At 43.1% G+C, this 17,721-nt stretch overlaps 1 protein-coding gene across 2 annotated transcripts in view; it reads left to right on the forward strand.

The window, feature by feature from the left end:
- Window positions 1–17,721, forward strand: part of LOC309565846 (UPF0547 protein C16orf87 homolog) — a 49,369-nt gene that overhangs the window by 18,660 nt on the left and 12,988 nt on the right. For both annotated transcript variants that reach the window (XM_082270852.1, XM_082270853.1), the window contains exons 2-3: window positions 14,013–14,109; window positions 15,726–15,908. In XM_082270852.1, coding sequence (XP_082126978.1) covers window positions 14,013–14,109; window positions 15,726–15,908 — 280 coding nt within the window. The remainder of the gene's footprint in view (window positions 1–14,012; window positions 14,110–15,725; window positions 15,909–17,721) is intronic.

Raw genomic sequence — 17,721 nt, forward strand, 5'->3', positions numbered from 1 at the left:
ACGAACTGGAAGACAGCGACGGCAAAACGGAGTTACTTGAAGAACTGAGCGATAGCGATTCATGGGAAAATTCGTCACCAGGTACGGAAAGTGACGACAGCGACGATTCTGATGTCTCTTTCTCGCACATAGCTTGTGGAATTTGGGATTTATATCAAATGATTCTTCAGAATTTCCAATGGAGTGATGTGCCAGAAAGAGACATCAGAATCGTCACTGTCGTCACTTTCCGTACCTGATGATGAATTTTACCATGAATCGCTGTCGCTCCGTTCTTCAAGTAAGTCCGTTTTGCCGTCGCTGTTTTCCAGTTCATCTAAAAGTGATTTTGAGCAAAAAGAACGCTTTTTGGACGCCATGGTCGTTCTCAATTTTCCAGGCACAAAGAACTGGAAAAGCACAGGCAGGGCACTGGAAAAGTCACCAGGTGAAATCCTGTGGTGAAATGGGAGGATACAGTGTAATCTGTTAGGATCACAGCTTTCTATCATCTCATTTGGTGTTTTTACATTTTTGAAATTGCCGCCGGTTTCAGCCCCCTGCACCGCAACGCTCACAGGGAAGGGAACTGGAAGACAGGTGCCGGCATGGGCTGAGCACAGAGTGGGAGGACGGCGGGGGAGAGGACGGCGGGGGATCGCAGGGGAAGATGAGTTTTAAAATATAAAACAACAGATTTCCATACAACAAAACAATGTACCGCTTTTAGCACAGAAATCCTGACATAATCAGACCGCCGGGGAGGTTAAAAGCCTCTCTCCGGAGAAAACAGAAATCCTCGGTGAACATGGTGTCGGCTCTTTGGGAGTATACACGGAGTGATTTCCTGGTGGAGGTCTGGAGTATGTATTGGGTTTATGAGGTTTTACAACATAAAACGTTCCTCATTGCTGGTAAGTCATAAAACTTCTCTGTTAAGGTTCACAGAATGAGTGTGCAGCTGGATAAGGAAAGTCTCTTGTGACACGTGTAACCAGTGTGATATTTCCTGAAAAATAGAGGAAAAAAATGTGTTTTGTAGGGGACTCCCATCGCTTTAGCCACTTTAAGACCAGAAGATTTTGCTGCTTAATGACCAGGCCCTATTTTGCGATTCAGCACTGCGTTACTTTAACCACTTAAGCCCTGGAAGATTTTACCCCTTTCCTGACCAGGGGGTATTTTGCGATTCGGCACTGCGTGAATTTAACGGACAATCGTGCGACGCTGTATCTAAACAAATTTGGCGTCCTTTTTTTCCCACAAACAGAGCTTTCTTTTGGTGGTATTTGATCACCTGTGCGATTTTTTTTTTTTTTGATCATGCGCTATAAACAAAAAAAGAGCGTAAATTTTGCAAAAATAACAATATTTTTCACATTTTTTTAATATGAAATTCCCCCCCAAAAAAATGTAAACATCAAAATTTTTTAACATTTTCGGCCAATTTGTTTTATGCTACCCATGTTTGGTAAAAAAAAATCGCAAAAAGCGTATTTTGATTGGTTTGCGCAAAAGTTATCGCGTTTACTAACAAAGGGAAAGATTTTTGTTGTTTTTTTGTTTTAACGCGTAATGGCGGCGATCTGCGATTTTTTTTTTTTGCGGTACTGCGACATTGCAGTGGACAGATCGGACCCTTGACTGACATTTTTGACACTTTTGGGGTTACCAGTGACATTTCCACAGTAATCAGTATTATACATATGCACTGTTACTGTAAAAATACACTGGCAGTGAAGGGGTTAGCTTTTTTTGAAAGGGAGGGGCTATGTGTGTCCCTAGGGGCGTGATTCTAACTGTGATTGGCTGTGGCTTCAGATGTATGAACAGTGATCAACGGTTCTACATAGTAGAACCATATGATCATCCTTCATACACAGGGGAGAATGACAGGCGGCTTGTTTACACAAGCCGCCTGACTTTCTCCCTCTGCCCCGACGATCGCAGAGTGACCTACGTCGCTTTGCCTGTGAGGGGCTGACTGCCGACTTAGATCGGCGTTAGGCAGTCGGCAAGTGGTTAATGGACAATTGCGCAGTCGTGCGATGCTGTACCCAATCGAAATTGCTACATATTTTTGGTAAAAAAAATCGCAATAAGCGTATTTTGATTGGTTTGAGCCAAAGTTATTGCGTCTACTAACTATGGGAAAGATTTGTGTCATTTTTATTGTTGTGTTTTTTTTTTTTTTTTACTAGTAATGGCAGCGATCTGCGATTTTTTTTTTTTTTTTTTTTTTTTTTTTTTTCCTTGCGGGACTGCGACATTGCAGCGGACAGATCGGACCCCTTTTTGACACTTTTGGGGGTACCAGTGACATTACAACTGTAATCAGTGCTAAAAATATGCACTGTTACTGTAAAAATGCCATTGGCAGGGAAGGGGTTAATACTATGGGTGATCAAGGGGTTAAGACTAGGGGAGTGATTTTAACTGTGGGGGGTTGGGCTTGTGAGATGACCATAGAGACATGCGATCCTATATAGCAGGATTGCATGGTCTCTGTGATCATCTCAGGGAGCAGGACAGATGGCTGTATTTAAATCGGCCGTCCGTCCTTCTCTGGCAGCGGGGGGAGATCGCGAGTGGCCGGCGGCCATCGGAGCCGCCTGTCACATGCACTGGCTCCCCAGCTGACAAACCGGGATGGGAGCATGCCGCCGGCGGCGGCTCACGCTCGCCCCCTAGCTCCTTCCAGGTGAGTGCCGTACATGTATGGGGCTTTGCCTGGGAGAGCCAGCCTGCCGCTGTACATCTGCGGCGGCTGGACGTAAAGTGGTTAAGGACACCCCCACTCGCTGTTTCTTCTTTTTAAGGATCCTTTCACACGGGCTTTCCACCCGGCGGGTTACGTTTTTGCTCAGCAGGGATCGATCCGCCGATCCCCACTGAACAGGTGGATGTCGGGTCCCTCTCCGCTCACTGTGCAGAGACAGACCTGTCAGATCCCCGCTCTCCTCTATGGGAGATCGGATGAAAATGGACCGCCTGTCTGTTTTCATCCGATCCGATTGGCCAGATGGATGGAAAATAGGGTTTCACAGACAGGATCGGATAGCAGCCGGTGTCAGAGGAGATGTCACCGCTGACAACCGCTGCTCCATAGAGATACATGGAGCATCCGATCAGGTCTGCCTGAAAAACTGACAGGGACCAGATCGGAAAGCCCGTGTGAAAGGGCTCTAAGGTCTAGGTTTGCCCATTTTTATTAAAAGAAAGTTCAGTACACAAAACTTGAGTTTCCCTCGCAGGAGTTTTCAGCATTCCTTTGCTCCTCAACATAAACGTCATTCAGCCGTTTAGGCCCTCACTTGCAGCACTGCTGCTCTGGCCTTACACTTCAGGCCCTTGTCTGTCTCCTACAGACTGTTAGCTCACCGGGTGCACACAGATAGCCGCCTTGTGCTGCACTGACTCCCACGTGGAGCCGTCCTGACTCCCGGGCCAGACCTCCTTTGTGCCGGGGTGGACCCCAGAACCTTGGTCCTGTCTTTACTAAAAGACCCAGACACACCTGCACCATCAGTGTCCTGGCTAATCCTAAACCCTGGTCCCAGGATTGGAGATTTCCTCCCACCCAGATCGCTGCGAAATCTCCAGGCTGTGCAAAACCAACTGCACAGAGGAAGTAAGTATAACATGTTTGTTATTTTTAACCACTTTACGACCGCCTGCTGCAGATGTACTGCGGCATGCAGTCGCTCCTGGGCGAATCACCGTACATGTACGGCGCTCGCTCTCGGGAGTCTAGGGGGCGAGCTCGCGCCGCCGGCGCGCTCCCTCCCCCATTTGTCAGCTGGGAAGCCGATGCACGGGGCCGGCGGCTCCGATTGCCACCTGACACCCGCGATCGCTCCCCGCTGAGAGAGAAGAACGAAACACAGCCGACCGTTGTTCTCCCTGGAATGATCACAGAGCTCCTGTGATCCTTCTATAAAGGATCACGTCTCTATGGTCATTTCAGAAGCCACGCCCGCGCACAGTTAGAATCACTCCCCTAGGCTCACATTTAACCCCTTGATCACCCACAGGGTTAACTCCTTCCCTGCCAGTGTCATTATTACAGAAACAGTGCATATTTTTAGCACTGATTACTGTAGTAATGTCACTGGTACCCCTAAAAGTGTCAAAAATGTCAGTTAGGGGTCCAATCTGTCCGCCGCAATGTCGCAGTCCTGCAAAAAAACGCAGATCGCCGCCATTACTAGTAAAAAAAAAAAAAAAAACCACAATAAAAATGACATAAATCTTTCCCGTACTTACACGCAATAACTTTTGCACAAACCAATCAAAATACGCTTATTGTGATTTTTTTTTTTTTGCCAAAAATATGTAGCAGAAAACAAATTGGCCTAAAATGTTAAAAAATTTAGATTTTTAATTTTTTTTTTTTGGGGAATGTCCTACAGCAGAATGTGAAAAATGTTTTTTTTTTTTTTTTCAAAATTGTCGCTCTTTTTTTTGTTTATAGCGCAAAAAAAAAAAATCACACAGGTAATCAAATACCACTGTAAGAAAGCTCTGTTTGTGAGAAAAAAAGGACGTAAATTTAGTTTGGGTACAGCGTTGCACAACTGCGCAATTGTCCTTTAAAGTAACGCAGTGCCAAATCGCAAAATATGGCCTGGTCAGGATCCTTCCGGTCTTAAAGTGGTTAAAGAGAAAAAAAAATGTGACTTTACAATCACTTTAAGGGCCGCCCTGCCGCAGTATATGTACGCGGGCGGTCCATAGGCGGTTAAATTCTTGTTTAGATGTGTGAATGGGAACACAAAACCACGCACATGTTGGGGTTTTCTCAAATTTGACTGCAAAAATGGAACTACACTTTAACCCATTTACAGCGGAACTTCACTCAACAATAAAGGAGTTGTAAAGGCAGAAGATGCATTCTATGTATTAGGATAAATAAACCTTCTGTGTGCAGTAGCCCCCCTAATACTTACCTGAGCCCCATCTCGCTTCAGCGATGTTGCAGGAGTGTTCCTGCTGCCTGGGACTCCCCTCCTCATTGGCTGAGACGGCAGTGCGGCACCATTGGCTACTGCTGCTGTCAATAAAATTCAGTGAGCCAATAAGGAGAGAGGGGGATGGAGCCGGGCCCCGGCCCGTGTCTGAATGGACACAGGGAGCTGTGACTCCGCTCGGGTGCTCCTATAGCAAGCTGCTTGCTGTGGGGGCACTCGGCAGGAGGGAGGGGCCAGGAGCACTGAAAAGGGACCCAAGAAGGAGGATCAGGGCTACTCTGTGCAAATCCACAGCACAGAGCAGTTAAGTATAACATGTTTGTTATTTTATTATTTTAATATATATTTTTACCAAAGAAATGTAGCAGAATACATTTATATGTATGTATGTGTGTGTGTGTGTATATATATATATATATATGTGTGTGTGTATATAATATATATATACATATATACACACACACACACACACTATATATATATATATATATATATATATATATATATATATATATATATATATATATATATATATATAGTTTGTGTGTGTGTGTGTGTGTATATATATATATATATATATATATATATATATATATATATATATTTATTAATTTTTTTGTTATAAAAAAGAGACTTTGCAATCACTATATCTGTTTGTAATCCTTATGCTGCTAGCATTCGTAAATAGATGGGAAGGTATATTCTATTTGCTTGTTTTTAACCTTTTTTTTTTTTTTTTTTTTTTTTTTACAATATTTCTGTTGTAAAACACTTCCGTGTTTCAGGCCTATGCCAAAATGATGTCGTACATCCCGGGGGTCTTCATAATGTGAGGAGTTTTCTCAGCTAAGCACACCCTCCTACTTGCATGCCTGAGCTAAGGGCAGATGAATTCCAGGAAGTAAATACTACATGGGTCATCTGCCCTTACCCAGGATGGCTATGGCTAGAAATTCTAGGCGGATTTTTTTTTTTCAAAGTAGTGATTTCCTAACAAAATAAAGCCTGGAGACATGGATGGATGGGGGAGTTTGCTTTGAATATTGGGGTCTTGGGTCCCTTTTAACATGTGGCGGATCCACTCGGTGGACTCCGCTAGCTCAGTGGGGATCGCTCCATTGATCCCCGCAGAGCAGGCCGTTTGACAGATCCGTCTCTGCTCACTGTGCAGAGATGGACCTGTCAGAGTCCCGCTCTCTATAGGAAGATCGAATGAAAACGGACCGCCTGTCCATTTTCATCCAGTCCGATCCGACCCACTGGATGAATGGCGAACATATCGCCATCCCTCTGTTTTCAGTAGATCTTATCGGATGGCAGACGGGTGTCAGTGGACACATGTCTGCTGACATCTGGCCTCCCTATAGAGGAGAATGGGTGGCCTGATCAGGTCCGCCTGAAAAACAGACAGGCGGATCTGATCGGTCGGAGTACCTTTCACTGCCTATTACTGTCACAGGGGATGTTTACATTGCTTGTGACAGCAATAAAAAAAAAAAGTAAAGCTACAGTGTAAAAATAATAAAAATATACAATAAAATAAATAAGAGAAAAAAACAAAAGTTTAAGGCGCCCATCCCTCCGTACTTGTGCGCAGAAGTGAATGCATACATAAGTCGCTCCCGCAAATGTAAACGGTGTTCAAACCACACATGAGAGGTATCCCCGCGATTGTTAGAGCAAGAGAAATAATTCTAGCACTAGACCTCTTCTGTAACTTTAAGGCCTCATGCACACAGGACGTTTTTGGAGCTGCTGTTAGCAGCGTCGGACGTTTTTTTTTGCAGCTGCAGAACGCCTATCCATGTTATTCTATGGCCTCATGCACACATAAAGCTTTTAGGAGCTCCAAGTGGCATAGGCGTTTTACAGCTCCAAAAAAAACCCAGGAACTGTGCGTTCTGGAGCTGCGGCGTCAAGCTGTAAAAACGTCTGACGCTGCTAAAGGCTAAATAACGTTGCTCAACGTGCGTTAAGCCACGTTATACGTTTTTTTTTTTTTCTTCCATTCAAAATCAATGGTTCAAAATCAATGGTTCCCTATGGGAGCCTATTGATTTGAATGGAAGTCGCACCGCAGGTCGGATCAGGGTGATCCGACTTGCGGCGCGACATGCGCTGTGAGAATCTTAAGGGGGAACTCCACGCCAAAATGGGGAAAAAAACTAGCGTGGGGTTCCCCCCCAGGTTCCAAACCAGGCCCTTCGGGTCTGGTATGGAATTTGAGGGTAGCCCCACGCCGAAAAAACGGCATGGGGTCCCCCCCAAAATCCATACCAGACCCTTATCCAAGCATGCAGCCCGGCATACCAGGAAAGGGGAGGGGACGAGCGATCGGCCCCACCCCCCCTGGATCATACCAGGCCACACGCCCTCAACATGGGGGGGTGTGGGTGCTTTGGGGCAGGGGGGCTCTGCACCCCCCACCTCAAAGCACCTTGCCCCCATGTTGATGAGGACAAGGGCCTCATCCCCACAACCCTGGCCGGTGGTTGTGGGGGTCTGCGGGCAGGGGGCTCATCGGAATCTGGAAGCCCCCTTTAACAAGGGGGCCCCCCAAATCCCGGACCCCCTCCCTATGTGAATGGGTATGGGGTACACTGTACCCCTACTCGTTCACCACATAAAAGGCAGTGTATGGAAATAACGACAGGAGACGTTTTGGAAAGTTTATTAAAAATCTTCATCCGGCTCTTCTTGTCTCCTCTCCGGGGGTCTTCTGCTGTCCGCTCCTCTCCGGGGTCTTCTGCTCTTTTGCTGTCCTCTCTTCTTGTCTTCTCCTCTCCGGGGGTCTTCTGCTGTCCGCTCTTCTCCGGGGTCTTCTGCTCTTTTGCTGTCCGCCCTTCTGCTTTCCTCTCTTCTTGTCTTCTCCTCTCCGGTCTTCTTCTTCCTCCGGTCCTCCGACGACGACGTCTCCGGCGATTATGCCGGGCTCTGGTCTCTGCAGCTTATTATATAGCCATTAGGGGCATGGCCGCCAGATGACGTCATCGGGAGACCCCGCCCCCTTGTGTCACATGTGTATTCTATTTTAGATATTAAAAATACAGACAGTGTGTTTATATATTCTCTTATGTTTTATATTGTATGGCATTTTACAAGAAAAAAAAAAAATATTTATGTATGTATGTATATGTGTGTGTGTGTATATGTGTGTGTGTGTATATATATATATATATATATATATATATATATATATATATATATACTCAGATGCAATGAGGTCCATGGACGCATATGTGCGTCAGCTGGGCATTAAGGCCCACCTTACTTCCCACTGCATATAGGCATCACACAGTCAGCAAGAGATTAGGGGAATTAAGCCGCTTCATACAATCCAACAAACAAAACTTTCGATGCAGTTCTATGGAATAAGCCGACCACACACTTCTACATTTATGGTTGTCAGGTGACTAAGTTCACCCTTGTGATGAAATGTATTCATTTTTTGTACAGATCAAATGTTACTTTTCTCCATATTTTTGTTTTTTTCTTTCTCCTGGGTGTCTAGTACTGGTTTGACAAGTCTGCCATCTAGTGTCTGGTTGTAGTATACATGGACTTTGTTGAGAATTTGGACCTGGTTTATTTAAAGCTGTGATCCAGGCAGATATAAGACACCAATTTAATTCAGCTCTGTAATAGTTAATATGCAATTAAAGTCGCATTAAACCCAAAAACAAACCTGAGTTAACCACTTAAGCCCCAGCCCTATTTCGGACACTTTTTGTTTACAAGTTTAAATCAGTATTTTTTCCTAGAAAACTACTTAGAACCCCCAAACATTATATATATTTTTTTAGCAAAGACTCTGGAGAATAAAATGTCGGTCATTGTAATATTTTTTATCACGCGGTATTTGCGCAGCGGTCTTTAAAGCGCCATTTTTTTGGAAAATTTTTGAAAAATCACATTTCACTAATTTTAAAAAATACTAAACAGTAAAGTTAGCCCATTTTTTTTGTATATTGTGAAAGAACATGTCACGCCGAGTAAATAGATACCCAACATGTTACGGTTTAAAATTGCGCCCCCCCGTGGGATCGCGACAAACTACGGTCAAAAGAGATCTCAATCTGCGACGCTTTAAATTTATGTAACGGTTACCAGTTTAGAGTTAGAGTGTAGCTCTTTTTTTTAAATTATTGCTCACGCTCTGGCGATCGCGGCGATACCTCACATGTGTGGTTTGAACAGCGATTTCATTTGCGGCTCGACTTCCGTATACGTTTTTTTTTTGTGCGCGAGCTAACGGTGACGGGGGCGGCTAAATTTTTTTTTTTTTTTTATTTTCCCATTTATTTTATTTATTTTTTTAACTTTATTAAAGTTTTAAAAAAAAAAAAAAAATCTGATCACTTTTATTGCTGTCACAAGCAATGTAAACATCCCTTGTGACACCAATATGTAGTGACAGGTACACTTTATGGAGGGATCGAGGGTCTAAAAGACCCTAGACCCCTCCACTACACTTCCCTGTATGCAAAACGCCGAAAACGGCATTTTTGCATACAGCCGTTTTTCAAATTTGCCGCCTTTTGCAGCACAGTAACCCGGAAGTGACGTCATGGACGCCGCCTCCGGGTTACGTCATCGGAGACCCGATCGATGCCGTTTCCGGCATTCATCGGGACTCCATCCAGCCGGCGGACGTGCCGGCTGGGTGCTCGGGGCTCCCGGTGGAACGGGAGCCCCGGGCAAAGCCACGGAAGGCGGCGGGAGGGGGGGGGACGTCCCCTCCCGCCCCCCCGGGTACCGATCGAGCGGCTCCCGAGCCGCATCGGTCGGTACCGACGGAAAGCCAACCGTCGGCTCTAAACCACGGTACCGGGATGGTGCCTCTAGCTAGAGGCATCATCCCGGTACACTACCGCAAAGTTTACTGACGTAGACCTACGTTAGTATGCGGTAAGTGGTTAAAGACAAGTTTTTATGTTCTCATTCATATTCTCGGAAAAATGGCCAAGAAATCATAAAATCTGCCAGGGTATGTAAACTTACGAGTACAACTGTGTGTATGTATATATCTATCTATGTATGTGTGTGTGTGTGTGTGTGTGTGTGTGTGTGTGTGTGTGTATATATATATATATATATATATATATATATATATATATATATATATATATATGCTGTATATACAGTGGGTACGGAAAGTATTCAGATCCCCTTAAATTTTTCACTCTTTGTTATATTGCAGCCATTTGCTAAAATCATTTAAGCTCATTCTTCTTCCTCATGAATGTACACATAGCACCCCATACTGACAGAAAAACACAGAATTGTTGACATTGTTGCAGATTTATTAAAAAAGAAAAACTGAAATATCACATGGTCCTAAGTATTCAGACCCTTTGCTCAGTATTTAGTAGAAGCCCCCTTTTGATCTAATACAGCCAGGAGTCTTTTTGGGAAAGATGCAACAAGTCTTTCACACCTGGATTTGGGGATCCTCTGCCATTCCTCCTTGCAGATCCTCTCCAGTTCTGTCAGGTTGGATGGTAAACGTTGGTGGACAGCCATTTTTAGGTCTCTCCAGAGATGCTCAATTGGGTTTAAGTCAGGGCTCTGGCTGGGCCATTCAAGAACAGTCACGGAGTTGTTGTGAAGCCACTCCTTCGTTATTTTAGCTGTGTGCTTAGGGTCATTGTCTTGTTGGAAGGTAAACCTTCGGCCCAGTCTGAGGTCCAGAGCACTCTGGAGAAGGTTTTTGTCCAGGATATCCCTGTACTTGGCCGCATTCATCTTTCCCTCGATTGCAACCAGTCGTCCTGTCCCTGCAGCTGAAAAACACCCCCACAGCATGATGCTGCCACCACCATGCTTCACTGTTGGGACTGTATTGGACAGGTGATGAGCAGTGCCTGGTTTTCTCCACACATACCGCTTAGAATTAAGGCCAAAAAGTTCTATTTTGGTCTCATCAGACCAGAGAATCTTATTTCTCACCATCTTGGAGTCCTTCAGGTGTTTTTTAGCAAACTCCATGCGGGCTTTCATGTGTCTTACACTGAGGAGAGGCTTCCGTCGGGCCACTCTGCCATAAAGCCCCGACTGGTGGAGGGCTGCAGTGATGGTTGACTTTCTACAACTTTCTCCCACCTCCTGACTGCATCTCTGGAGCTCAGCCACAGTGATCTTTGGGTTCTTCTTTACCTCTCTCACCAAGGCTCTTCTCCCCCGATAGCTCAGTTTGGCCGGACGGCCAGCTCTAGGAAGGTTTCTGGTCGTCCCAAACGTCTTCCATTTGAGGATTATGGAGGCCAATGTGCTCTTAGGAACCTTAAGTGCAGCAGAAATCTTTTTGTAACCTTGGCCAGATCTGTGCCTTGCCACAATTCTGTCTCTGAGCTCTTCAGGCAGTTCCTTTGACCTCATGATTCTCATTTGCTCTGACATGCATTGTGATCTGGAAGGTCTTATATAGACAGGTGTGTGGCTTTCCTAATCAAGGCCAATCAGTATAATCAAACACAGCTGGACTCAAATGAAGGTGTAGAACCATCTCAAGGATGATCAGAAGAAATGGAAAGCACCTGAGTTAAATATATGAGTGTCACAGCAAAGGGTCTGAATACTTAGGACCATGTGATATTTCAGTTTTTCTTTTTTAATAAATCTGCAACAATGTCAACAATTCTGTGTTTTTCTGTCAGTATGGGGTGCTATGTGTACATTCATGAGGAAGAAGAATGAACTTAAATGATTTTAGCAAATGGCTGCAATATAACAAAGAGTGAAAAATTTAAGGGGGTCTGAATACTTTCCGTACCCACTGTATATATGTGTATATATATATATATATATATATGTATATATATATGTATATGTATATATATATATATATATATATATATATATATATATATATATATATATATATATATAATATGTGTGTGTATGTATATATAATATATTAATTTTCCACTTACACATAGGGGTCACTCCTCTTCTGCTGTAATTAGTCACAGCAGAAGCTGATCAGCGGGTGCCGGCCAACGGATGAGCGCTGGGATCCACTGATCAGCATGGAGAGACACAGGATGGAGCTCTGCCTATGTAAACAATGCAGAGCTTTGTCCTGTCAGCAGGGATGTTCTGAATTTTATTTTCCTGCAAATATGCACTGTTACTGTAATAATGACACTGGCAGGGAAGGGGTTAACATTGTGGGTGATCAAGGGGTTAAATGTGTACTTAGGGGAGTGATTCTAATTGTGGGGGGGCATGGCTTCTGAAGTGACCATAGAGACCTGTGATCCTATATAGAAGGATCACAGGTGCTCTGTGATCATTCCAGGTAGAAGAACGGTCAGATGTGTTTACAACAGCCGACCGTCCTTCTCTCTCAGCGGGGAGCGATCTCGGGTGTCAGGCAGAAATCAGAGCCTCCTGCCCCGTGCAACGGCTTCCCCGCTGCCGAGTGGGGGTGGGAGCGCGCTGCCAGCGGCGCACGCTCGCCCCCTAGCTGCCTGCTCGCGACCAATGTAGCCCTATGTCGATTCGTGAAGGAGAGGCACATTGCCGCAGTAAAAAGGTGGCAGCTGGTTGGGAACCGGTTAATGTGATCTGGTATCAGCCTGACACGCCCCCTGCTGAGTCAGAGCTAGAGCTCTCCAATCAGCAATAATCATGAGCTTTGTGAATTTCAGGGTTATAAGTTTGGCTCCTCAGAGTGTGTAATTAAAACAAAGGTGACCAGCGCTATGGATTAATAAGGTGAATGCAGAAACAGACGGTGTAAGCTGCCAACAACCAAACCCAACAAGTTGGGTTGGAAATAAAATAGTGCAAGTGGGGTTGTGAACGGCGCTACCGTTTTTCAAGAGATAGCAATATTATATTTGCTTAGCGTGAATGGTGATACCACTTAATGTGTGCCGTGAATAAATGAATAAATAAATTTTAAAGTGCAATCTTATAAAATGCTGTATAAAAATATTGTGTAAAAATCAATAAGAATAGATTATATAAATGCCTTGTATCTTAAATTTATTAGTGATAAAGTGCATAAGTGCTAGTGCAAAGAAAGGAGAGACACAAGGCTGAAATAAATTAGTGAATTTTATTTATAAAAAGACCAGGTGAAGCATATATCTATCCTCACTATGAACCAGAGGTGATGGTGTTTAGTGAAGAGAAAAGAAATAAATGCTGCTGTGAGCAAAAGAAAAAAACGTATAACTGAAATTAATAGGTGTAAGATGAATAGGATAAATAAATTAATGTGATGAATTCGGGTTGCAACAACCTGCGTGACCGCTAGGTGTCGCACCCTGCTATATGACCTGATATCAGTTGCAGGAGGGTACCGTGTATGGGTTCCGCTGTCCCCTCTGACTTCCTGGTGGGTCTGCGTGTTCCTCAGAAAGAAGAAAGGAGACCCCTAGGTATCATATCCAAACAACATGATAAAAAAAAAAGTGTAGAGACTCACAGGGAGATTCGAGGCTGTCCGCGATCAGTGTTGTGTGGCCGGGAAGCTTCCGCGTTCCACGGCTCTGGCTCCGGGTGCCGGAAATGACGTTAGACGTCGCTGACTCCGCCCTACCGGTTTCGTCACAAGACGTCTACTAGGAGTGGTCTTTTTATAAATAAAATTCACTAATTTATTTCAGCCTTGTGTCTCTCCTTTCTTTGCACTAGCACTTATGCACTTTATCACTAATAATTTAAGATACAAGGCATTTATATAATCTATTCTTATTGATTTTTACACAATATTTTTATACAGCATTTTATAAGATTGCACTTTAAAATTTATTACCTGAGAGTGTGTGTCTGATCTCTGCAGAGAGACCACTGCTTCCACACAGAGCAAGAGTCCCACTCTGCAGCCCGTTGGCAGAGGACAGGCTTTTCTAATCAGGCTGTGGCTGAAAACAAACTAGAAGACGCTATTTGTTTTGATGCTTCTGGAATGAAAAGAAAAAGTTCAGTTGGGTTAATTGTTGGGTTCTTTAGAGTTGGAGTTCCACTAATTTATAAAAAGCTTTTTTTCGTTTTTATATAACAATAGGAATGTTAGGGATCTGTCTTATGAAATCTCTGTTTGTCTTTCAGGTTCCGGTGGCCTGCAAGTCCTGTCCCTGTGGTTACATATTTATAAGCAGAAAACTTCTACACGCCAGACAGACAGAGCGGGTACACCCCACGTCAGGTATCCGTCTCATCCTAATGTATTTTATTATATTAGTGTCCTAATTGTCCCACCTGAGCAAGGAGATGCATCAATCATTAATCACTTAAGCCCTGGAAGGTTTACCCACCCCCACCTTCCATTATGACCAGGCCATTTTTTGCGATACGGCACTGCATTATTTTAACTGATAATTGCGCGGTCATGCGACGCTGTACCCAAATAAAATGTACGTCCTTTTTTTCCACCACAAATAGAGCTTTGTTTTGGTGGTATTTGATCACCTCTGCGGTTTTTCGTTTTTGCGCTATAAACAAAAAAATGCATCAATTTGGAAAAAACACCAATATTTTCTACTTTCTGCTATAAAACATTTCCAATAAAAAAAATTAAAAAAATCTATTTTTTTTTTTTTATCAGTTTAGGCCAATTTGTATTCTGCTACATATTTTTGGTAAAAAAAATGCCAAAAAATAATTGGTTTGCGCAAAAGTTATAGCGTTTACAAACTATGGGATAGATTTATGGACTTTTTATTTATTTTTTTATTCGTAATGGCGATGATCAGCAATTTCTATCGGGAATGCGACATTGCAGTGAACAAATCTGACACCAATGGCACTTTTCCACTGCAAGTACCGGCTCGGCTCTCCTCGGCATTGCTTGGCCCAGTTTGACTCGGTTTGCTTTTCCACTGTGTGGTACGAGTCGGCACCTTTCAGCACTGTATAGGCTCTACTCGGTTTGCTTTTCCACTAAAGTAGAAAGTGGGTGGGATTACAACGATACTCTGACCAATCAGTGGCTAGTAGTGACAAACAATCAAGGCTGCATGCAAAGGATTGTGGGATATGGTATCATTACGGCCCGATTGGAACCCCGACCGAGGTGGTACTGTTTAAGCGAGCCGTACCATGTAGTGGAAAAGCGCCGCTGTACTCAACCGTTCTAACACGTACCATGCAGTGGAAAAGAGACAAACCAAGCCGTACCATGCAGTATAAAAGCACCATAAGTGACACTTTTATTAAATAATTATTGCTAAATAATATGCACTGTTACTGTATAAATGACACTGGCAGGGAATGCGTTAACACTAGGGGTGATCAAGGGGTTAAATGTGTTCCCTAGATGTGCTTTCTTACTGTGTGGGGGGATGGATTTAACAGAGGCACAGAGATCGGTGATTCAGCTTAGCTGAATCACACGATCTTTCCCTGACTCTCTGACAGGAGAGCTGTCTTGCATTGTTTACATTCCAGATGGCTCTCCTGTCAGTATTGCCGAAGATCGTGGGAGACCGGCGGCGATCGAGCCCGCTCCTCCCGCGGTCTGCCTCCCGCTGTGTCTAATCACAGCGGGAGAGCGGCTCCAGCAGTGCGCCGCCGAAACCGCGTGCACATAATAACAGATCTATGTAATTATACGCAGCCGAGCCGCCATGCCGCAGTAAATCTGTGTGGGCCATTCGGCAAGTGGTTAACATAATCCTTCTTTTTTTTTTTTTTTTTTTTTTTTTTTTTTTTTTTTTTTTTTTTTGTGCACTTGTCCACCATTCTATAAAAAGTTATCTAATGGAAGTCAAGTCAGTTCTGTTTGGAAAACTTTATAAAGTTTCCTGTCTTGGTTTCGTTTAGAAAACCGATCGGATCCTAAAAGAAGGCGGACAGAAAGGATAAAAAGAGAGCGGATCATCCATACAGTCAGTAGAGACCTGGAGAACAGGCGGCGGTCGAGATCCAACAGCCAATCGGAAGCAGTACGCCGAGGCAGAGGGCGGCCGAAAACGGCTACAACGAAGAAGCAGGAAGAGGAGAAAGGTATCTATAACTACATGCCATCCAGACGTTCTCTACCCAAGGTTCTGCATTTTAGTACTGCCATGGGGGCGAGAGTCGGCCTCCCTATAAATGGTGGTATGACCCGTAAGAGAATACGACCCATTACTACACCAGCTGAAGAGAATGGACATTTCGGAAGTCAGACTGGTCACTGGGGTCCCTTCTGCTTGATGACCAACATTCTCTTAAAGTGCTTGTCCAGCCAAAACTCTCTCTAGTAGAGTGAGGATTATGTAGAACACGTGTAAGGTAACTGCTGTTCTCCAGGACTCTTTAGGAGAGCTTGGTCCTCACTTCCTGGCTGACAACTGTTTTACCAAACTGGAAGTTAGGGAAAATTTGGAACAGGAGCACAGAAAGAAACCAACAGGAGAGGGTTTTAGCCTTTACTTCTTTTATTTTTTTGGGAGCTCACTGGATTTAAGGCACGATCAAAAGCAACATTTTTATGCCTATTGAACAGATAGAACTAAATTAGGGATGCACAGATATATTGGCCACCAAAAAATAGGGTTTTGGCGTTTTTTTTTTATTTGGGAGCTCACTGGATTTAAGGCAGGAACAAAAGCAACATTTTTACACTTATAGAACAGATAGAACTAAATTAGGGATGCTCAGATATATCGGCCACCGAAAATAGGATATCAGCATTTTGCTGATGGGGAAAAAAGGTGCCGATAATGGCCGTCAAAAATTATCGACTGAAAATATGCCGATAATGTCTGAAAATTTTATAATTCATTTTAATTAATGACATTAATTAAAAAGGCGCATATAATACAATTCTATAAAAAAAAAAAAAAAAAAAAAGTCAGTTTCGGCCAAGTGCATCCTGAATTTTTCGGTCCAGAATTTAAATTTTGGTGCACCACTAAACAAAATGTTTGCAATGTTCTATTTAACATATCAATAGGGAGCAAAAAAACAAAAGTTTTAGTGTTGGGATTTTTTGTAAAAGCGGTTTTATTTTAATCACATTGTGATCATGAGATTGGTTTGCCTATGTTGGACAGCTCAAACTTTCCCCTCACTTCCTGTCTGGCTGGCAACTGTTTTACTAAACAGGAAGTTAGGGAAAATTTGGAACAGGAGCACAGAGAGAAACCAAAAGGAGATTGTTTTAGCCTTTCCTCCTCTTCTTCTTTTTTTTTTTATTTGGGAGCTCACTGGATTTAAGGCAGGATCAAAAGCAACATTTTTACACTTATTGAACAGATAGAACTAAATTAGGGATGCACAGATATATCGGCCACCGAAAATAGGGTTCTGGCATTTTGCTGATGGGGAAAAAAGGTGCCGATTAATGGCCGCCAAAAGTTATCGACTGAAAATATGCCGATAATGACTGAAAATTTCATAGTTCATTTTAATTCACGATCTTAATTAAAAAGTCGCATATAATACAATTTTATATATATATATATATATATATATATATATATATATATATATATATATATATATATATATATATATATATATATATATATATATATATATATATATATATATATATATATTATATAAATATTGAAAAAAAAATTTCAAGTGCATCCTGAATTTTTCGGTCCAGAATTTTAATTTTGGTGCACCACTAAACTAAATGCTTGCAATGTTCTATTTAACATATCAATAGGGAGCAAAAGTTTTAGTGTTGGGATTTTTTGTAAAAGTGGTCTTATTTAATTACATTGTGATTATGAGATTGGTTTGCCTATGTTGGACAGCTTAACCTCACTTAACCCTCACTTCCTGTCTGGCTGGCAACTGTTTTACTAAACAGGAAGTTAGG

Source organism: Pelophylax lessonae (assembly GCF_965119305.1).
Source record: "Pelophylax lessonae genome assembly, chromosome: 10".
NCBI classification, from domain to species: Eukaryota; Metazoa; Chordata; class Amphibia; order Anura; family Ranidae; genus Pelophylax; species Pelophylax lessonae.